Genomic DNA, 23,626 nt, shown 5'->3' with positions numbered 1-23,626 from the left:
ATGTGGCTACTGTGGTTGCACCTGACAACACCTTTGTTTACATGCAGACATTTCCAGCACTTATGTTGAGTGTAGCAACTGAGGCATGCCCTACAATATAAGAAGCTTACCAGTGCCAAGGAGGTGGCAGGTATCTTCTCTTATACTGGACAACAAATTGTGATACCACTGCACCTTTCATATGAAGACATGTCCACTAATGGGGAAAGCTTGTCCCTACTGTCTGTCTTATTAAGTTGCTTAACAGAGCTGTAGCAAGACTGCTTTTTGACAACTAATAGTGGCAGGTGCAGATAAGCCCCAAGGAATGAGACCCTATTGTGTCATCTGACAATTGACTACAGGAACAGCTACAATCGTCTTACGCTATATGGCACTCGTCAACAAATGCTTCCCAGGTCTGTGCAGACAGCTTGTATGACCATACCAACTGTGCTATGTCATCTACAGATACATCAGTCAACTGAAGACTTCACTTTCAACAACTGATTAAAAAGGAACCTCATAATTATATCACAGATAATGGCATCTACATAAGATATGCCACACTGATGACATTCAAACTTACAATTTCTAGACATATTATGTAATTCTGCTATCCACTCTGCATCCAATTTTTTAGCACACATCTATCACCAATTTTTTAGCACACATCTATCACCAATTTACCTTAAGCTACATTGCCACAACTTGCAATTTACATTCAACATTTGCAGTTATTGATTTACACTAACAATCAAATTTCAATAAGTTGGGATCACACCAAATTATAAAGAAAGGAACTAGAATGAATGAAGTCTGCACTCACAGCCAGTTCAGGCATTTGTTCCATTTCATACATACATACATACATACATACATACATAATAACGTCTAGAAATTTGGATGGGTTAGGGGAAACAGGAAGGGTGCCTGGTGTCAGTGATGTGTGTTTCTATAGCTTCTCTCAAAATGACAACACTTGAAGAAGGTGAACTGTCCAGCATGTTGTTACTATATTGCTCCTGCTGATGCCGTTGCTACCGCCATACTTCTGTAAAGTGGCTGCATGAGATGATGCAATTGTATCGATGGATGCACGAGCCACAATTGTCACCACTTTTACAACTCACTCAAAGGGTTCAAGTTCAGATATGCTAGGTCACAAATCGGGGTGGGGGGTGATGACATCACACCCTATCCAGCCTATACCAAATTGTGAACATCAGTAATTTGAACTTTCGAAGAACTGAGCCAATTCAACACTAGACAGAAAAGGGAGCATAATACATCAATAGAGGAAACAGGCCACATCTATGACTGGTAGAATATCAGCAGGCCTGACTTTTAAGCAACCACCCTACCAAAAGCATCAAGTCAGTGGTTACCTTCCGTTCCCTTTATGCCTCATAAACCAGAGGCTTTTCCAACATACATGATTAAGTCAAGCTCTGTCAGCAGACACTGTAACTGCACCCCATTTGCTGGCTGCTAGCATTGTTGTTTCTGATCTGAGAAGGGGCTAGGCAAGTGAAGGAAAATGACTAGTGAACGAAGGTTGAGGCCAGTAGGGTTACAGAAATGTTGGGTACATTCTAAGGAGAGTTCACTACTGTGAAGTTGAAAAACGCTGATGTTGGTAGGAAGAATGCAGAAGGCACAGGCTGTGAAGTAGTCTTTCGAGGGAAGAACATGTCAGGCAGCATGCCCTCCAACTGGGTGGTCTAGCTGTCTCTCAGCAACAGTATGTCAGTGGCCATTCATATGGAAATACAGCTTGCCGTTTGCTATGCTCATGTAGAATGCAGCACAGTGATTGCAGCTTAGCTTGTACATCATGTGACTTATTGCATAGGTGGCCCTGCCTCTTGATGAGGTAGGTGATTTTGTGACTGGACTGGAGTAGATGGTGGTGGTAGGAGGAAGTACAGTCCAGGCCTTGCACCAAGGTCTATTACAGGGATATGGGCCAACAGACAAGAGATTGGGAGCAGGGGTTGTGTAGGGATGGGTGAAGATATTTTGTAGGTTTGGTGGGCAGCAGCATACCACAGTTTGAGAACTGGGAAGGATAGTGGGTAGGACATTCTTCATTTCAGGCCACAATGAGTGGCAGTTGAAACCCTAGGAGAGTATGTGATTCAGTTGCTCCAGTCCTGGATCATAATGAGTCATGAGGGTAATACTCCTCTTCAGCTGGACAGTGGGACTTTGGAAGATGGTGGGTGACTGGAGACATCACAGGCCTCATCTCTCCAGTCATTCAATCACCCCCTGTAAGCCCCACCATCCGGCCACAAAGGAGCCTTCTCCTCGTGACTCAGTACCACCCAGCAGCGGAGTAACTGAATCACATTCCCTACTAGGATCTATTGCCATGGCCTGAAATAACCAATGTCCTTCCTACTAACCCTCCCACCCATCCCATAGTGGTATTCTGCCACTCACTAGAACTACACAATAACTTCCGCAATCATTACACAACCTCTATTCCCAAACCCTTGCCAGACCAAGGTTTCCCACACCAACACAACCACCACCACCACCACCACCACCACCACCTACAGTCCCATCAGAAGCAATTACTATCCCATAAAATGCCAGGCTATTTGTGAAACAAGTCATGTGATGTACAAGCTAATCTGCAACCACTGTTCTGCATTCTACTCAGGCAAAACAACAGATAAGCTGTCTGTGTGTATGAATGGCCATGAACAAAGTATCTTGAAGAAACAACTGGACCACCCAGTTGAGAAAGCTGTCCAACACTGTGTTGTAATGACTGTATCCACCAATGGGCTGCCTGCCAACTGCAACTTTTTAATACTATACTGATAAGATATATGTTGTTGTTGTTGTTGTCTTCAGTCCTGAGACTGGTTTGATGCAGCTCTCCATGCTACTCTATCCCGTGCAAGCTGCTTCATCTCCCAGTACATACTGTAGCCTACATCCTTCTGAATCGATTTAGTGTACTCACCTCTTGGTCTCCCTCTATGATTTTTACCCTCCAGGCTTCCCTCCAACGCTAAATTTGTGATCCCTTGATGCCTCAAAACATGTCCTACCAACCGATCCCTTCTTCTAGTTAAGTTGTGCCACAAACTTCTCTTCTCCCCAATCCTATTCAATACCTCCTCATCAGTTACATGATCTACCGATCTAATGTTCAGCATTCTTCTGTAGCACCACATTTCAAAAGTTTCTATTCTCTTCTTGTCCAAACTATTTATCGTCCATGTTTCACTTCCATACATGGCTACACTCCAAACAAATACTTTCAGAAATGACTTCCTGATACATAAATCTATATTCGATGTTAACAAATTTCTCTTCTTCAGAAACGCTTTCCTTGCCGTTGCCAGTCTACATTTTTTATCCTTTCTACTTCGACCATCATCAGTTATTTTGCTCCCCAAATAGCAAAACTCCTTTACTACTTTAAGTGTCTCATTTCCTAATGTAATTCCCTCACCATCACCCGATTTAATTTGACTACATTCCATTATCCTCGTTTTGCTTTTGTTGATGTTCATCTTATATCCTTCTTTCAAGGCACTGTCCATTCCGTTCAACTGCTCTTCCATTCCTTTGCTGTCTCTGTCAGAATTACAATGTCATTGGCGAACCTCAAAATTTTTACTTATTCTGCATGAATTTTAATACCTACTCCAAATTTTTCATTCGTTTCCTTTACTGCTTGCTCAATATACAGATTGAATAACATCGGGGAGAGGCTACAACCCCGTCTCACTCCTTTCCCAACCACTGCTTCCCTTTCATGCCCCTCGACTCTAATAACTGCCATGGGGTTTATGTACAAATTGTAAATAGCCTTTTGCTCCCTGTATTTTACCCCTGCCACCTTCAGAATGTGAGAGAGAGTATTCGAGTCAACATTGTCAAAAGCTTTCTCTAAGTCTACAAATGCTAGAAATGTAGGTTTGCCTTTCCTTAATCTTTCTTCTAAGATAAGTCGTAAGGTCAGTATTGCCTCACATGTTCCAACATTTCTACGGAATCCAAACTGATCCTCCCCAAGGTTTGCATCTACCAGTTTTTCCATTCGTCTGTAAAGAATTCGCGTTAGTATTTTGCAGCTGTGACTTATTAAACCGATAGTTTGGTAATTTTCACATCTGTCAACACCTGCTTTCTTTGGTATTGGAATTATTACAATCTTCTTGAAGTCTGCGGGTATTTCACCTGTCTCATACATCTTGCTCACCAGCTGGTAGAGTTTTGTCATGACTGGCTCTCCAAAGGCCGTCAGTAGTTCTAATGGAATGTTGTCTACTCTGGGGACCTTGTTTTGATTCACGTCTTTCAGTGCTCTGTCAAACTCTTCACGCAGTATCTTACCTCCCATTTCATCTTCCTCTACATCCACTTCCATTTCCATAATACTGTCCTCAAGTACATTGCCCTTGTATAAACCTTCTATATACTCCTTCCACCTTTCTGCCTTCCCTTCTTTGCTTAGAACTGGTTTGCCATCTGAGCTCTTGATATTCATACACGTGGTTCTCTTCTCTCCAAAGGTGTCTTTAACTTTCCTGTAGGCTGCATCTATCTTACCCCTAGTGATGTAACCTTCTACATCCTTACATTTGTCCTCTAGCCATCCGTACTTAGCCATTTTGCACTTCCTGTCAATCTCATTTTTGAGACATTTGTATTCCTTTTTGCCTGATTCATTTACTGCATTGATAAGATATATAGCAGCGTGAATTCCCCTGTTCCCATAAACCTACTGGTCTGTACTTTAACTACTTAACTGCTTGCCTGTTCCCACTCCAGCATCACACAACCTTTATTCCACAAGAGCACTCATAGTCTTTTTCCTTCCCTCATTCCCCCAGTTCCCCTCCAATACACCATGTGAACTCCCCAATGCATCTCGCTGTCCTACCCTCTCCTCACCATATCCCTGCATAAAACTTGAAACAACATGGGTTGGACTAGACACACTGAAATCTTGAGGGTGGCAGGGATGAAATACAGCGAGCAAAATATTATTTGCAACTTCAGAAACCAGCTGTAATTGTAAGAGAAAAAAAAACAGATAAATATGGGCAGTGCAGTTGAGGAGAGAGGGAGACAAGATTATAGCCTATCCCAAATGTTATTAAGTACACATTTACACCTACAGTTATACTCTCTGCAGACTGCAGTGTAGTGCATGGTAGAAGTACTTCCTATGGTACCATTGTTTGGGCTTCTTTTATATTCCATTCATGTATAGATCTTTGAGAGAATAACTGCTGAATTCATCTTCCTCAGTATCCATAAATGATATAAATATGGGACTTAACCTTCTTCAATCTATTTTGATAGGCAAATTCTAAAGACAGTATTGACATTTCTGCAGTACAAAATCTAAACTTCCTAGAGATAATGTTCTATCTTTTTATTGACAGCAGTCACATCTCCCCCAGGAAATGTCAGTTTAAAATGTGGTGTCAAAATATCTATCTCACCATTAGATCTATTAGAAAGCTTCCAGTGATCCCAGATATTTCCCAAATATACAACCATTTTTTTATTGTAGCTTGCATTTCATATTCTCCTCCTCCTCCTCCTCCTCCTCCTCCTCATCATCATCATCATCATTCATTATTAAACCTATTCCATAATTACTGCTATTTAACTTTGTGTTGACAGCCCTGAAATGCCCTGACCAGGTATCCTATTCTTTCTTCCACAGTATTTTACTAGTTCTCACTACATATATCTTTTCATTACAAAGGAAGATACAGAAGAATTGGTTCAGTTTCCTTTTTACACCACTGCAAAGATGACTGATGTAGATATTAGTGTCACTGGAATTCAGAAACAGCTAAAATCACTAACATTGAACCAGAATTAAGGGCCTGAAAAATTCTTGTCGTTACCTATATACAATTTCCAGCTGAGGTAACTCCTGTTTTCACTCTAATACATTACACCATAAATACCTCGAGCTAACAATCTGTGCCCAGTGATTGGAAGGAAGAACAGGACATACCTATCTACAAAAAGGATATTAGAAGTGTTTGACAGAACTAACATACTATTTCATTGACATTCATGAATTGCAGAACCTCAGAACATATTTTGAAATCAATATTTGAACAGAATTACATACTAGATGCAAACCACCAAAGATTGCATGCTGTGCGAAATGTTGGGCGAAGGATGTAGGGACAGTAGTTTACAATAGGTTACCATAGGTTAGCATAGGTTACCATAGGTTGAGGGCAGGATGAATTCTGGAGCAGTGAATGTGCTGTAAGGATAACTCCCAGCTTCACAGTTTGGAAAAGCTTGTGGTGGTGGAGACAAACCAGATGGCCTGGGCTGTGAGGCAGCAACTGTAATTTGATAGGTTATGTTCATTTGCATGTTGTGCACTGTGCTCCACTTTGCTCTTGACCACGTGTTACGTTTACAATGAGCATCAGTCTATCCTTTATGGAACTGCTTTTTTGTCGTCAGTTATCTGACTGGTTTGATGTGGCTCACCATGAATTCTTCTCGTGTTCCAACCTCTTAATTTCAGAGTAGCACTCGCAACCGATGTTTCAATTATTTACTGGATGTATTCTAACTTGCGCTACAATTGTTTCCATCTACAGCTCTCTATAGTAACACAGAAGTCATTCCCTGATGTCTTGACCCATGTCCTATCAACCTGTCCCTCATCCATATCAATGTTTTCCACATATTCCTTTCGTCTTCAATTCCGGCAAATCTTCCTCATTCCTTAGCTTATCAGGCCCTATATTTTTCAATATTCACCTAGAGCACATAATCTCAAATGTTTTGATTCTCTTTTCTTCTGGTTTTTCTGCTGTCCATGTTTCACTATCACACAAGGCTGTGCTCCAAACATACATTCTCAGAAATTTCTTCCTCAAATTAAGGACTATGTTTGATACCAATTGACTACTCCTGGCCAGGAACACCATTTTGCCATATCTAGTATCCTTTTGATGTCCTCCTTTCCCAGCTATCATTGGGTGTTTTGCTGCCTAGGTAGTAGAATTCCTTGGTATCATCAACCTCATCACCATCATTTCCAATGTTAAGTTTCTCATTCTTTTCATTTCTGCTACTTTTCATTACTTTCATCTTTCTTTTAATTTACTCTCAATTCAAATTCTGTACTCACTAGATTGTTCGCTCCATTCAGCAGATCACTTGATTCTTCTGCACTCTAGCAAATGTAATCAGTGAACTGTACTACAGATATACTCTCACCTTCAATTTTAATCTCATTACTGATTTTTCATCATTGCTCCTACGCTGTACAGATTTTAACAGTGGGGGCAGAAGATTACATCCCTGTGTTACACCACTTTTAAACCAAGCAATTTGTTCTTGGTCATTCACTTATTTATCCATATTAGCTATTGTAAATATTGTATATTACCCATCTATTCCTATAGCTTACCCCTATTTTCCTCAGAATTTCAAATATCTTGCACCATTTTACACTGTTGAAAACTTTTTCCAGATCAACATATCATATGAACATGTGTGTATTTGTCTTTAATCTTGCTTCAATTATGAACTAAAACATCAGTAATGTCTCTCTCATGCATTTACCTTTCCTAAAGACAAACTGATCATCATGCAATACATCCTCAATTTTCTTTATGATTCTTATTCTTATCAGTAACTTGGATGCATGACCTGTTAAGCTGATTGTGTGATAATTCTCACATTTGTCAGCTTGCAGTCTTTGGAATTGCATGGACAATACTCTTCTGAATGTCAGATGGGATATTGCCAGACTCATACATTCTACACACCAATGTGAATTATTGTTTTGTTGCCATTTCCCCCAATGATTTTAGATATTCTGATAGAATGTTATCTACCCACTGTGCCTTATTTTATCTCAAGGGTTCCAAAGGTCTTGAATTCTGATTCTAATACTGGATACCCTATCTTTACCAGATGGACTCCTGTTTCTTCTTCTACCACAGCTGGCAAATCTATCCCTTCACAGAGGCCTTCAAAGTACTTTTCCACCTATTTACTCACTTCCATGAATTTATCAGTTCAATTCGAATTACATTCTTAATGTTACCACTCTCACTTTTAATTTCAGCAAACATTGTTTTGACTTTTCTACATACTGATTTAGTCCTTCTGACCATAATTTCTTTTACGATTTCTTCACATTTTTCATGCAGTTATTTCATCTTAGCTTCCCTGTTCCTTTTTATTTCATCCCTCAGTGACTTATTTTTGTATTCCTTAATTTCCCTGAACAGTTCTGTACTTCCTTCTTTTATTGATCAACTGCACTTCTTTGTGTATTGAGTCTTCATGACCAATCTCTTGAATGTCAGCCTTCTCTTCACAACAGCTGACACTATGAATTAAGTAACTGAAAGGCCAGTAGATTCTGAATATTTAGTTTAGATATTCAAGAAAATGCTTCTATGATACTAGACAGTCAATTTATTTTTCTGTATTGGGGAAGAAATGTAAATTATGAACTTCATAGTTTTTCTGGTGTAAATTACAAAGAGTTACTCGTCACGTTGCCTTTATTAAATCTAATACAAATTTGAGTCAGCACTTACAGACACAAATAATGAAACAAGAAAGATAAATGAAAATTTCCAAGTGGCATTGAAATGTTCAACTGTCATTTTACAGATAATCCACATGACCAGGATAAATAAAGGTTCTTTATCTTCAGAACATAATAAATCTTGAAATTTGATGCTGCTCTCTCCTGGGTACCATTATGTCCTGATTGGTTTTCCAAGCAGGTTACCCCATTAGGCTGTGATGTTCTGTTTCTTTGCTTGACAAATAATTTTGGTTTTGTTGTGAACCATAACATTTTGTTGGTGTTCCTTTTCTGCTAGCAAAAAATTCAAAACAATATTTGATCTGAGTATTTTGAGACCTGCAATGAGATGGTGGTTCTTTTTGCTATAGTTGTGGAGTAGATATAATACCATGAAATGCTGTAGCATGTGTGTTAGATACTGTGGCCATTTATCTGTCATTCTTTGGCAGTGTTCTGTGAATGTTCTGGATGAATTCTCTCTACATTAGAGTTATAACTTGGGGAGAACTGTTCACTGCTGAATGATTAGATAATAAGTTAAAGTCATCTCAGGTGAAATTTGACGCTCTGTAAAAACTGAACATGCAAGTCTAGACTTGGGAATAACTTGAGGATTTGAAGGAAAGATTCCTGTTTCTTTGAAACAGTCAAGCTTACCTTGTGCCATTTCTTTCAGCCAGGCACTTCCAACAACACATGTGACTGGTTTATCTCTTCCAATTATCCAGTACTTAGGTCAGCAACATCCCAAAATATTCAGATGGTTTGAAAATACCCTTTTAAAGTAGCGAATGTTCACATTTCTAATTTCTTTAGAAGCAATAAAGTATCTATTGTTTAATTAAGCAGCAGCAACAATAATTGGCATCACGACATGATTTACCTCCATTAACAATGAGGGAGGTTTTGTGAGGATACTGGCTATCACTGAGCCTTTTCTGTTACTTCATGCAAGTGTTGCCAGATTAATTAATGTGCCTTTCACCTTTATACATCTTTCCTCTAAACAAAATCATGGGAGCAATACTTTAAAGTACAGCATTTACATGTTCAACTACTGCTACATTCTGAGCTTGTTCATGAGCAGTAATCTAAAGTCCTCTTATTACAACAAATGTATGAAGCAAGCGCCACCAAGGTTTTATTAGAGACCTACTTTTCCTCATTCAGCTACTCACTAGCTTCATACCACAAATAAATTTGCAAATTTAATAACTATGTCCTAGTAACAGAGAAATGAGCTTTTGAGGCATATATAATGACAGTTTTCTTACAAATTACTTTGGATATCTGAAGAATTCACATTATTTGAAGCTGGTCTAATGTAGCACTCTAACCGAATTTTTCAAGGGGCGAAGGGGGAGGGGGGGGGGGATAAATGATATCATAGCTTAAATACATTACTAGTGCTTAAGCATATACAAGCAGAAGATTCAGTGCAAGCTGCAATATTCCACATCTCACTCATACTTTCAGAACTGTGAGCTGTGGGTTTCATTTGAAACTAGAAAACTTACTTCTTTATGCCCCATTCGCTCATAATAAATTATTCACAGTAATCAAGTTAAAATAATTGGAAACTAAAACAGTTTCCACAGTAAAACTTTCTCTCAAAACCTGGCAGAAAATCCAAAGAGATTCTGGCCGCATGTGAAGTATGTTAGCAGGAAGAAACAATCAATGCCTTCTCTACATGATTGCAATGGAGATACTACTGAAGACAGTGCTACCAAAGCAGAGTTACTAAACACAGCCATCCAGAACGCCTTCACAAAAGATGATGGAGTAAGTATTCCATAACTCAAATTGTGTAGAGCTGCCAAAATGAGTAACATAGAAGTAAATATCCTCGGAGTAATGAAGCAACTTAAATCATTTAATAAAAGCTAGTCTTCTGGACCAGACTGAATACCAATTAGGTTCCTTTTGGAGTATGCTGATGCATTAGCTCCATACTTCATGGTCATATACAACTGTTCGCTCATTGAAATATCTTTACCCAAAGACTAGAAAGTTGCGCAGGTCAGGAACAGTAGTAGGAGTAACCCACTAAATTACAGGCCCATATCATTAACATCGATATGCAGCAGGATTTTAGAACATATATTGTGTTCAAACATTATGAATTGCCTCAAAGGAAACGGTCTATTGATGCACAGTCAACATGGGTTCAGAAAACATCGTTCCTGTTAAACACAACTAGCTCTATTATCACATGAAGTGTTGAGTGCTATTGACAAGGGATTTCTAAAAGGCTTTTGACACTACCACACAAGTGACTGGTACTGAAATTGCGTGCTTATGGAATATTGCCCCAGTTATATGACTGAATTTGGATTTCCTGCCAGAGAGGCCACAGTTTGTAATAAATGAAGGAAAGTCATCGAGTAAAACAGAAGTGGTTTCTGGCATTCCCCAAGGAAGTGTTTTAAGCCCTTTGCTGTTCCATATCTATACAAATCATTTTTGAGACAATCTGAGCAGCCATCTGAGTCATTTATCGACTAATAAAGTCATCAGAAGAATAAAACAAACTGCAAATTGGTTTAGAAAAGATATCTTAATGGTGCAAAAAGTGGCAATTGACCATAAATAATGAAAAGTGTGAAGTCATCAACATGAATGCTGAAAGGAACTTGTTTAGCCTAATCTAAAAGCCACAAATTCAACTAAGTACCTAGGTACTGCAATAACAAACAACTTGAATTGGAAGGAACACACAGAAAATGTTGTGGGGAATGCCAACGAAAGACTGACTTTTATTGGCAGTTCAGTTAGAAAATGTAACCGACCTATTAATGAGACTGCCTACACTACACTTGTTCATCCTCTTTTAGAATACTACTGTGCAGTGTGGGATCCTTACCAGATAGGATTGACAGAGTACATCAAAAAGATCAAAGAAAGGCACCACATTTTGTCTTAATGAGAAATATGGGAGAGATCGCGAAAGAAATGATACAGGATTTGGGCTTGAAATCATTAAAAGAAGGCCGTTTTTCATTGCGATGGAATCTTCTCACAAAATTTCAATCACCATCTTGCTCCTCTGAATGCGAAAATATTTTGTTGACACTGACCTACATAGGTAGGAACAATAAAATAAGGGAAATCAGAGCTCATATGGAAAGATGTGTGTGTTTCTTATATAAATAGCAAAACTACTTTACTACTTTAACTGTCCCATTTCCTGATCAAATTCCATCAGCATCATCCAACTTAATTCAACTACATTCCATTATCCTCGTTTTGCTTTTGTTGATGTCCATCTTACACCATCCTTTCAGGACACTGTCAATTCTTTTTGACTGTTCTTCGAAGTCCTTTTCAGTCTCTGATAATTAAAATTTCATCGGCGAACCTCAAAGTTTTTATTTCTTCTCCATGGATTTTAATACTTACTCCAAATTTTTCCTTTACTTCCTTTACTGCTTGCTCAATATACAGATTGAATAACACCGGGGAGAAGCTACATCCCTGTCTCACTCCCTTCCCAACCACTGCTTACTTTTTGAGTCTCTCAACACTCATAACTGCCATCTGGTTCCTGTACAAATTGTAAATAGCCTTACACTCCCTGTATTTGACCCCTGCAACCTTTAGAATTTGAAAGAGAGTATTCCAATCAACAATGTCAAAAGCTTTCTTTAATTCTACCAATGTTAGAAACATGTGTTTGCCTTTCCTTAATCTTTCTTCTAAGATAAGTCATAAGGTCAGTATTGCCTCAGAAGTTCCAGTATTTCTATGGAATCCAAACTGATCTTCCCCAAGGTCAGCTTCTACCTGTTTTTCCACTCATCTGTAAAGAATTCATATTAGTATTTTCCAGCTGTGACTTATTAAACTGATAGTTCAGTAATGTTCACATCTATCAACACCTGCTTTCTTTGGTATTGGAATTATTATATTCTTCTTCAAGTCTGAGGGTATTTCACCTGTCTCATTGATCTTGCTCATCAGATGGTAGAGTTTTGTCAGGGCTGGCTCCCCCAAGGCACTCAGTAGTAAAAGGGAGAGAAGGAAACCTAGTAGGTGAACATGTATTGGAATGTTGTGTAATCTCGGGGCCTTGTTTCAACTTAGATCTTTCATTGCTTTGTCAAACTCTTCACATAGTACCTTATGTCCCATATCATTTTCATCTACCTCCTCTTAAACTTCCATAATTTTGTCCTCAAGTACATAGCCCTTGTGTAGATGCTCTACATAATCCTTCCACCTTTCTGCTTTCCCTTCTTTGCTTAGAATTTGGCTTCCATCTGAGCTATTGATATTCATACAATTCTGTAGCCAGTATCTATTTTACCCCTAGTGAGATAATCCTCTACATCCTTACATTTGTCCTCTAGACATCCCTGCTTAGCCATTTTGAACTACCTGTTGATCTCATTTTTTGAGTTGTTTGTATTCCTTTTTGCCTGCTTATTTCAATAAATTTTGGGTGTTCTTCTTCTTCCATCAATTACATTCAGTATTTCTTCTGTTACCCAAGGATTTCTATTAGCCCTCGTATTTTTACCTACTTGATCCTCTTGCCTTCATTTCTTCATCCCTCAGAGCAACCCATTCTTTTTCTACTACATTTCTTTTCCCCATCCCTGTCACTTGTGCTTTTACACTCTCCCTGAAACTTTGTACAACTGCTGGTTTATTCAGTTTATCCAGGTCCCATCTCCTTAAATTCCCACCTTTTGCAGTTTCTTCAGTTTTAATCTACAGTTCATAACCAATAGAATGTGGTCGGAGTCCACATCTGCCGCTGGAAATGTCTTACAATTTAAAACCTGGTTCCTAAATCTCTGTCTTACCATTATGTAATCTGTCTGATACCTTCTAGTATCTCCAGGATACTTCCAAGTATACAACCTTCTTTTATGATTTTTGAACCAAGTTTTGGCTATGATTAAGTTATGCACTGTGCATTAATCTACCAGGTGGCTTCCTCTTTCATTTCTTACCCCCAATCCATACTCACCTACTAGGTTTCCTTCTCTCCCTTTTCCTATTATCAAATTCCAGTCACTGTCACTATTAAATTTTCGTCTCCCTCCACTACCTGAATAATTTGTTTTATCTCATCAAACATTTCATCAATTTCTTCATTTGCAGAGCTAGTTGGCATATAATCACATACTACTGTCATAGGCATGGGCTTCACGTATATCTTGGCCACATTAATGTGTTCATTATGTTGATTGGAGTAGCTTACCCAAACTCACATTTTTTTATTCATTATTAAACCTACTCCTGCATTACTTCTAGTTGATTTTGTATTTATAACCCTGTATTCACCTGACCAAAAGTATTGTTCCTCCTGCCACCGAACGTCACTAATACCCACTATATGTAACTTTAACATATCCATTTCCCTGTTTCAAATTTTCTATCCTACCTGCCCGAGTAAGAGATCTGCCATTCTACACTCTGATCCATAGAAGACCAGTTTTCTTTCTTCTGATGACTATGTCCTCTTGAGTAGTCCCCACCCGGAGATCGGAATGGGGGACTATTTTACCTCTGGAATATTTTACCCAAGAGGACACCATCATCATTTAACCATACAGTAAAGCTGTATGCCCTGGAGAAAAATTATGGTTGTAGTTTCCCCGTGCATTCAGCTGTTTGCAGTACCAGCACAGCAAGGCCATTTTGGTTAGTGTTACAGATGAGTCTATCATCCAGGCTGTTGCCCCTGCAACTACTGAAAAAGCTGCCCGCCCCTCTTCAAGAACCACACGTTTCTCTGGCCTCTCAACAGATACCCCTCCATTGTGCTTGCACCTACGGTATGGCCATCTGTATCACTGAGGCACGCAAGCTTCCCCACCAACAGCAAGGTCCATGTTTCATGTGGGGGATTTATCTTCAAAAATAGATTAAGGGAAGGCAAGCCTATGTTTCTAGCATTTGTAGACTCAGAGAAAGCTTTTGACAATGTTGACTGAAATACTCTCTTTCAAATTCTGAAGGTTGCAGGGGTAACACACAGGGAGCAAAAGGCTATTTAGAATTTGTACAGAAACAATATGGGCGTTATAATAGTCAAGGGTCATGAAAGGGAAGCAATGGTTGGAGAAGGGAGTGAGACATGGTTTTAGCCTATTTCCAATGTTATTCAATTTGTATATTTAGCAACAAGTAAAGAGAAAAAAAGAAAAAATAGGAGTAGGAATTAAAATCCATGGAGAAGAAATTAAAACTTAGAGGTTCGCCAATGAAATTTTAATTGTGTCAGAGACAGCAAAGGACTTGGAAGACCAGTTGAATGGAATGGACAGTGTCTTGAAAGGATGATATAAGATGAATATCAACAAAGCAAAACAAGGGCAATGGAATGTGGTCGAGTTAACTCAGGTGATGCTGAGGGAATTAGCTTAGGAAATGAGACACTTAAAGGAGTTTTGCTATTTGAGGAGCAAAGTAACTGATGATGGTTGAAGTAGAGAGGATATAAAATGTAGACTGGCAATGGCAAAAGAAGCGTTTCTAAATAAAGAGAAAATTGTTAACTTTTTGTATAGATTTAAGTGTCAGGAAGTCGTTTCTGAAAGTATTTGTATAGAGTGTAGCTATGTATGGAAGTAAAACATGGATGATAAATAGTTCAAGCAAAAAGAGAATAGAAGTTTTCGAAATGTGGTGCTACGGAAGAATGCTCAAGATTAGATGGGTACATCACATAACTAATGAGGAGGTATTGAATAGAATTGGGGAGAAGAGGAGATTGTGGCACAAGTTGACTAGAAGAAGGAGTCGGTTGGTAGGACATGTTCTGAGCCATAAAGGGATTACCAATTTAGTATTGGAGGGCAGCACAGAGGGAAAAAGTCATAGAGGGAGACCAAAAGATGAATACACCAAACAGATTCAGAAGGATGTAGGTCAGTAGATACTAGGAGATGATGAAGCTTGCACTGGATAGAGTAGCATGGAGAGTTGCATTAAACCAGTCTCTGGATTGAAGACAACAACAACAACAACGACAACAACAACAACATATGAGATGGGAATAATAGAGAATTGTGACGGTGGTTCTATGAACCATCTGCTAGGGACTTGAATGTGATTTGCAGAGTATGCATGTACATATAGGTGTAGATGTTGATGTAGTGACACTCAATGGAGTGTCTCATACTTTACATAACCCTCAGCTTAAGACAGTGGATCCAGAGGTTAACCATTGATATCTCAGTAATATAACAGCAGTCTCTCTACAGTTTAAGTAGTAGTTTTTATGTACAAGTGAACACAGTGAAAGAAGTACATGCGTAATCCATAAACACAACCAGAATGATGAGAGGCCAAACTGAAAGCCAAAAGGAGGATGAGGGATAGGTAAAATTTTGTGAGCAGAAATTCGAGTGAAAGAGGAGGCATTTCATTTCGGCTTATGTAACACTGGCTGAAAAACTTAAGAATGATGAAGTTATGCATTTCATTGGTTACAGTACTCCAATGACATTTTCCAGAAACATAATTTTACAGAATCTCAATTTGCTACAGTATCACAATGCAAACAGATGAACAATTTTTGTAAACACCGAGACACATCTGTACATTCATACATAAATATTTGAACAATAAAGAAAACCAGGACTGAATATTGATGATAATAATAATAATAATAATATGAAAATAGTAGCTTGCTACTTACCATAGAGTGGAGATACGATGTATACAGGCACAACAAGAAAACTACCAAACATGTGAACTTATGGCAAACAGCTCACATGCAAATAACCACTGTCTCTGCCAATGAAGGTGGGACTCAGAGCAACTGCACATGATGGGAGAAGCCATCTGGGTGGGCAGGGCAGATATGAGGCTGGGGCAGGAAGGGGGGGGGGGGGTGATACCAGGGTAGGGGTACGTGACTGAAGTGCTGGTTGTGGTTGCATACAGTGATGTGGTAGTGTGGTAGGGACAGGGCAGGGGAATTATGTGCAATCAGAATTTTGGACAAGGAAGAGGGATGGGAAAAGGGGGGGGAAGGAGATAGGAAAAGGAGAGAATTAGAGGAGGGGGGAAAAAAGACTCCTTGTACTGCGTAGTGGTGCATTTGGAGGACAGGGACTAATAGAGTTTGATGCTGGTGGAAGGGGGGGGGGGGTGAAGAGATGAGGTGTGGTCTCCAGGGACATATGACATATTGCAATGGGGAGGGGGCCATTCGCACCTATGCAGTTCACAGAAGCTAGGTTGGGAAAGAAGGGTACAGATGGTGCACGCTGTGAAGCAGTCATTAAAGGGTGGGACGCTCTGTCGGGCGGGACGCTCTGTCGGGCAGCATGTTCTGTCGGGCAGCATGTTCTGTCGGGCAGCATGTTCTGTCGGGCAGCATGTTCTGTCGGGCAGCATGTTCTGTCGGGCAGCATGTTCTGTCGGGCAGCATGTTCTGTCGGGCAGCATGTTCTGTCGGGCAGCATGTTCTGTCGGGCAGCATGTTCTGTCGGGCAGCATGTTCTGTCGGGCAGCATGTTCTGTCGGGCGGGACGCTCTGTCGGGCAGCATGTTCAACAACTGGGTGGTCCAGCTATCTCTCTGTGACCATTCATGTGAACCTACAGCTTGTTGGTTGTCTCATCCAATAGAACATGGCACAGTGATCACAGCTTAGCTTTTAGATTACATGACTGCTTTTAGATTACATGACTGCTTTTACAGGTAGCCTTGTCTTTGATGGGATACGTGATGCTTGCGAGCGGACAGGAGTAGGTGGTTGTTCAGTTGCTACACTTGACCGAGCCAATGGAGTACACTGCCCTCTCTCAAGCCATTTCTATCTGAGGGACAATGGCCAAGATGCCACCACTCCTAGTGTGACTAATAGGACACTTGCCACAGCAAGAGGGGGGAACAGTTGTGAAAGAGTACTTAATCTGGCATCTGTCACAGGTCACTGCATATGCTCCTCTTACACTAAAGGGTGAATGTGTGTGTTTTCTTTTGTGTGTGGTAAGTGTTAATTATAAGTGATTCTTTACACACACCCTCATTCACTGCCATCTGAATGGATCTGAACCATTATACATCCTTTAAATTCCCGGTACTCAGATAAAACTGATGATTTAAATTCCTGTCTGTGGACACTAACATTTTGGTCCATGTGGGCTGGACTGTTATGGATTCGATGAAATAGCAAGTTGGGCAGCCACCTGTGGGTGAAAATGCAGTGAGCTTCAATGGAGCAGCATGGGGATGAAGGCAGTGACAGACACGGCACATTATAAGCTAACTACATGGTCTGGTTATTCTGATTCCTGTAAATTTCCCACTCATTCTGAATGCTGCATCTGCTTACACATGCTTTGCTAACCTTCCATGATGGACAAATTTTTAAGAAAGGAACTTGTTATTACAACCTCAGTGGTGAAAGCATGGCTCACATGTTTGCTGAAGTTTGCAAATGAATTTGGCATAAAGGGGATTTTGAACACTTTGGGTACTACTGTCAGGCTGGAACAGCTCCCAAAGATAGTGGATAAATATGAAGATTCACAGCCACAGAGTGAATTGTTTAAGACATAGACAGACAGACAGACGTGCTGATAACAGGGAAAACTTCAGAAACATGCTATTTGAGGTTTCAAAATAACAGATCATGCCAATGCAGGTGACAGGATTTCATTAATGACGCAACTGACTTGACCAATTCGTTCATTGAGAGGGGTTATGGGACCAAACAGCGAGGTCATCATTCCAGCGATTCCAAAGTTAGACACAGATGAAAGAGAGTCCGCTGAAAGTGTATGCACCCAGTCAGGGGTGTCAAATAGTAAAATAATGAAGATTAAAGAGACGCAGCAAACGCCATAAAAGGTTAGACCAAATCTAAAAACTGGAAAAAGAAAGGAAAAAGCAGAAAATGTGGAGTGGTCTTTCCATGGGGGAGTGTTCATGAGGTCCCACACTGAAAAGACGGTAAAAGAGGTCCCAAGCCCTGCTCTAAGATTACTGAAGTAGAAAATTATATCTGGAAATAAAAACCACTTTCACAAAGGAAACTGAGGACCTGTTCAATCATCCAAGATTCATCTGGTAATATTAAATTTAAGGGGAGCTGGAATAATCCATCTCCTCCATGTTAATTTTAGCAAATAGAAGGAACATTTTTTTCTAAAATCATGAAACATATTGCTCTGAAATTTCACATACATGTTCAATGAGTACTTCTCTACAAACATATATTGCCATGTTAAGAAATATTTATTGGTTTTTCTTTTTTAGACAGATGGTCATTTTTCTCTAAAATTTTGCACTTTTTCTTCTTTAACTCTTGTTATATACAATATTTTTTTACAATTTGTTATAAAAATGAAGGCAAAGAAGTAACCAATATTCTGTATAAATTTCATTGATATACTGTTAGCAGTTTTTGAGAAAATGTTCCTCAAAGATAAAAATTTTAAAGTTACAGGAAATGGCTTCCTAAGTTTTTTAATACATTCCTGCCCCATATGATGGATTATCAGCATCCTCTTCTGTTTGCAGTGTTAGTTTCCTTTTCACTGACATTTTCTTCCCTTTTGCTGCATGTTGTAGGCTTTTGTCTCTTCTTCCTGCAACTCTTAGTCTTTCTCCATCAATTAAGCACTTTGTGGAAATTGTGGTGTGTCCTGGTTGTAAACCTGAACGTTTCAGCACATCATATTTGACAATGTTTCCTTCATTGTATGTTTCCACTGCATCATACACTCCAAAGTGCAATATTTTTGTCTGTACTAGCACACTTTTGGGAATCCTAATCCAAATTAAATTATTTACACCTTCATTTGGTTTTTGAGTTTTCCCATGTAAAAACTTTACCAATAAACTTGGCTGTGATAAATCTCTGAATGTGGGCTTAATTAAATCAATTACAGCATTTGGGAAACACTTTTTATGGGCATATTCCTTTCCTGATAGGTACTTACACCATGAGTCATCACCTGTGGGGCACAATGCATGTTGTCGATGTTCGTTTGTTGATGCAGTATGAAAATGTAATGCCCATATCGCTCTACTCATATGAACAATGGTTCTTGTATTTTGCATAATTGAACACCCATAATATCTCTGTAATCTATCAATTGCTTTGTCTGTCAATCTTCCTCTTCCTCCTAGCGTCTTACCACCACCAAACTTCTGGGATCCTAATGTCTGCTTTAGTTTGCACAAGTGAGCCCCCATGTGCTTCTGCACATGTCCAAAGCACTCCTGTTTTTTAATGTGAATTTCATTACCATAAGGTTTGAGTTTGTCTACAGCTTTATATCCCTTAGAATCGCCATCTCCTAGTTAGTGTATTGTACATCATTCCATTCCTGTGATCTGAAAAATATTGCTTTTACTCCCTCTACTTCCATCGCTCCACTCGTGCCATGAAAATTTGCTTCACAACTTTCAATATGGTCATCCTTGGTATTGCCCTTACATCTACAATGTTTTATGAGAACAACAACATCAATTACTTTGCAACTGTCTCCACTTGTAGCTGTCACAACTCTGTTTAGAGATTTATGACCTCTATGTTGCCTTGATCTATGTAAAGCAATGGTTAAATCTCTAAAATTCCCATTATCTGTTACAGATTTTTAAACTGCTTTCTTCTGTGTTGCTTGAGCAATATCTTCAGCAGAAGATCACACCAATTCATTACAAAATTCAAACTTGGTTGGCGGTTTTGGTAAGTTCATAATTCCACGTAACATTTTCCCTGCAGCACTGCCCATGCCAATGCAACGCAAGCCATACATTAGCCTCACAATTATATCTTACACTTTCATTCCACTATTACCACTATGAGGATTAATGTTAGAAAATGAAGCTTCTGCAGCACACTTGTTACACTTCAATAACATGCCAAACAAATGTTTGAAGTTATTTTCAATTCCAGTCCTCTCTCTTTGCAAATTTGGCATAATGTGTTATGTTTCAAAATATAAGAGAGCAAGGAAAGGTTAGTTATTTCATTCACATCATTACTGTCACTTTCGTAATTTTCAAATTTTTCTTTCCTGTCACAAAGTTTCTTGCTGGAAAAAGTTTTGTCACATTCATTAGGAGTTGTCGGTGAAGCAGTCTGAGCAGCATCTCCCTTTGAAACAAAACAAAACAAAACAAAACAAAACAAAACAAAAAGATTTCTTCTTCCTTGCAATGTGCCTTTTCTTAAACACTCAATTGCTGAAGCAGGGCATATTGATATCCACAAACCAAATATGTAAAACAGGTATGAGCAAAATTCATCAAATATGCAAAATTGAACAGCTAAACGACACAAAGCAAACTCCACAAGTCAACACATATGGCAAAGCATTTATGTTTACAGATATGAACAGTCACTTGTCACACAGAAAGCCATGCAACATCTGAAAACAAAACGTTGTCTAATTCCGCAAAGATACCCTGCTTGCAGTCAGCGAGCACTGCCATCAGAGGTTACACACCAAGTTGCTACAACCATTTATGCAGTGCATCTACTTTGCAGCAATAAGAAAACACACTTAGAATTCCATGAGAAGTGTGAAACTTGATTTGTTTTATTCAGAAAATCCAAATAATTTTATACTGAAAAAAAGAAACATTTACAGGATACCATCAGTCTGGCTCAACAACCACATAGAGGGATGGTGGGGTAGAGGAGGGGGGGCATTACATAGATTACTTAGGAGGAAACAATGGGTGAGCCTGGTAGGACCAATGCATTGACGGCCGAAAACATTGGACTCCCTCTGAGAGGAGTAGACTACTTGATTGTGGTGAGTTTATTACTATGAGCAGTAGCACACAAGCTGTCATTCCATTTTTGGGCAAAGAGGGATATGACATAGATCCGCATATCCACACCTGGAATCATGGAAGGAAATGGCAGTAAGTATCTGCTTCTCTAGTCAAATGGTTAGCCAGTTCATTCCCAGGGATGCCCACATGACTTGGGACCCAGAGAAAGACAACTGAACAGGCGGCACACTCAGGGGCAGAGAGAAGGGCATGGATAACAGAGACCTAGGATGATGAGATTAGCATTGGTTGATAGCATGCATGCTGCTCATTGAGTCTGAAGTATTGGAACACTTGGAGGGAGGCCTGAGAAACAAAAGTGGAGGGCTCTGAATTGCTAGAATCTATGCTGTGAACACACTTAATGATCCCAGCAGTAAATTTTTTGCTAAGACAGTAGGAGACATGAAAGTGTATTCCACCTTACTGCCTGTCTTATAATGATCAGTGTACAAGATTGTGGCACCCTGGAACTCTTCAAGGATGGCACGTACATATTGGTGGAGAACGAAAGGAGCAACACAGAGATCTTCGGACCATGGAATAGATCAGTCCTAAACCATGGTCTAGTTACAATCGAAAGGGGGGGGGGGGGGGTTATGGAAGGAAAGACACGAGGTGCATTACAGTGAGTGGAGATGGGGATGCTAACACAGGGAAGTGTGACGCATGCCAACTGTCAGTCCCACACAAGAGCGGGTCTCAGGAGCAAGACATCCCTTATTGGTGAACAGCACAGGGTACATCGGATGGTCAGGGAACAGGCAAATGATGACTGCATAAGAAAGTGATAGTTTGCTCTGTTGTATCTGTGGCGGGGGATGCCCCACTTCTGTGAGGGACTATCGATAAGACTAGTGTGAAAGTCTGCAGAGCCATAAACCTGACTACCACAATCTAGTTTGGACAAGGCCAGATCACAGTAAAGATAGAAAAGAGTGATACAGTTTGCACGCCAAGAGACATGGGCCAGAAAGTAGTGAGCATTAAGCTCCCACATACAGTCCTTAGGTGGCAAATGTAGGGCAGCCATGTCAGCTTGTTACCAAAGATAAGGCCCAAGAAACAGGACTGTGGTACAACATCGAGGAACTGGTCACCTAAATAAAGATCTTAATTGGCGTGTACTGTGAGTCTATGGTAAAAATGCATAACCCACATTTTGGAGAGAGAGTACTTTAAGGCATAGGAGGTGGCTCACGCAGAGATCCATGGGATGGCATCTTGGAGCCGGCGCTCACCAGATGCTATTTAGTTGGAGCTACATCACATGCAAAAATCATCAATGTACAATGCCAGGGTAACCAGAGGCTCAACAGAGGTTGATTGCAAAGAGGAAGAGTGGGACACTTACCACCGACCCCTGTGGGATATCATTCTCTAGAATGCCAGGGTGCTGAATGAAGCGCCAGCTTGAACCTGAAAGAGACGCTGAGAGAAAAATTTGTGGATAAAATTCTGAAGCGGACCACTGAAGCCTCAGTCATGGAGGGTAACTAAAATGTGATGGCACCAACCCATATCATGGGCCTTAGGTAAAAAGAAGACCACGACAAGATGTGGGCAGTGGGTAAAAACCTGTAGGTGGCTGTTTCCAATCCGAGTAAATGGTCAGTTGGAGATTGTCTTGCTTGATATGGGGACAAAAGGCACAGAGATTTGCGTACCCAACATAATTTGAAGCTAACCATCCTCTCAAGCAGTTTACATAATACGTTCGTCAGCTTAATTTGGTGGTAGCTGTCGGGAGCTGTTGGGTTCTTCCTGGTCTTAAGGAAAGGAATACCTATACTGTCTCGTCATTGTGACCATAAATCAGATGTGAACCAAATGCAGTTTAAGTTCCAAGACAATCTGGTTGTGGATGTAATCTTGGCCAGGTGCCATGTCCCGTGAAGAGGTAAGAACCTGCAACAATTTCCATTCAGTGAGGGGTTCATTATAGGGCTCCGTGTGGTGTGGGATGAAACAAAGAGGGGTCTAGTCAACACCGCACTTCTGCTGGAGAAAGTTAGTAGGAAAGAAAGATGATGTCAATGCCATCACAAAGTGTGTAGCAAGGTGTTCTGTGAGGACCAATGTATCAGTGCACAGACCACATTCAAGGTTAAGGCCCCGGACAACTGATGGTCACTGGCAGCCCAGAACGCTGCGGAGCGTGGACCAAATCTGCGATGAAGATGAATATGTCCCCAGAGAGGACACATAGTGCTCCCAGCATTCCTTTTTATGCTGCTTAATAACATAATGAGCCTTATCATGGACACACTTAAATGCGAAGAGGTTGGTCTCTGAAAGGTATCACTT

The 23,626-nt window shown here is 40.0% G+C and overlaps 1 protein-coding gene across 1 annotated transcript in view; it reads right to left on the bottom strand.

Annotated features, from left to right (window-relative positions):
* Positions 1-5,521: 5,521 nt before the first annotated feature.
* LOC126321991 (chaplin-A-like) overlaps positions 5,522-23,626 on the bottom strand; it is a 142,375-nt gene continuing 124,270 nt past the window's right edge. The window contains exon 20 of the mRNA XM_049994246.1: positions 5,522-5,604. Coding sequence (XP_049850203.1) covers positions 5,522-5,604 — 83 coding nt within the window. The remainder of the gene's footprint in view (positions 5,605-23,626) is intronic.

This window comes from Schistocerca gregaria, unplaced genomic scaffold (genome assembly GCF_023897955.1).
Source record: "Schistocerca gregaria isolate iqSchGreg1 unplaced genomic scaffold, iqSchGreg1.2 ptg000784l, whole genome shotgun sequence".
Taxonomy (NCBI): Eukaryota; Metazoa; Arthropoda; class Insecta; order Orthoptera; family Acrididae; genus Schistocerca; species Schistocerca gregaria.
This window is presented reverse-complemented; position numbering and strand designations above follow the sequence as displayed.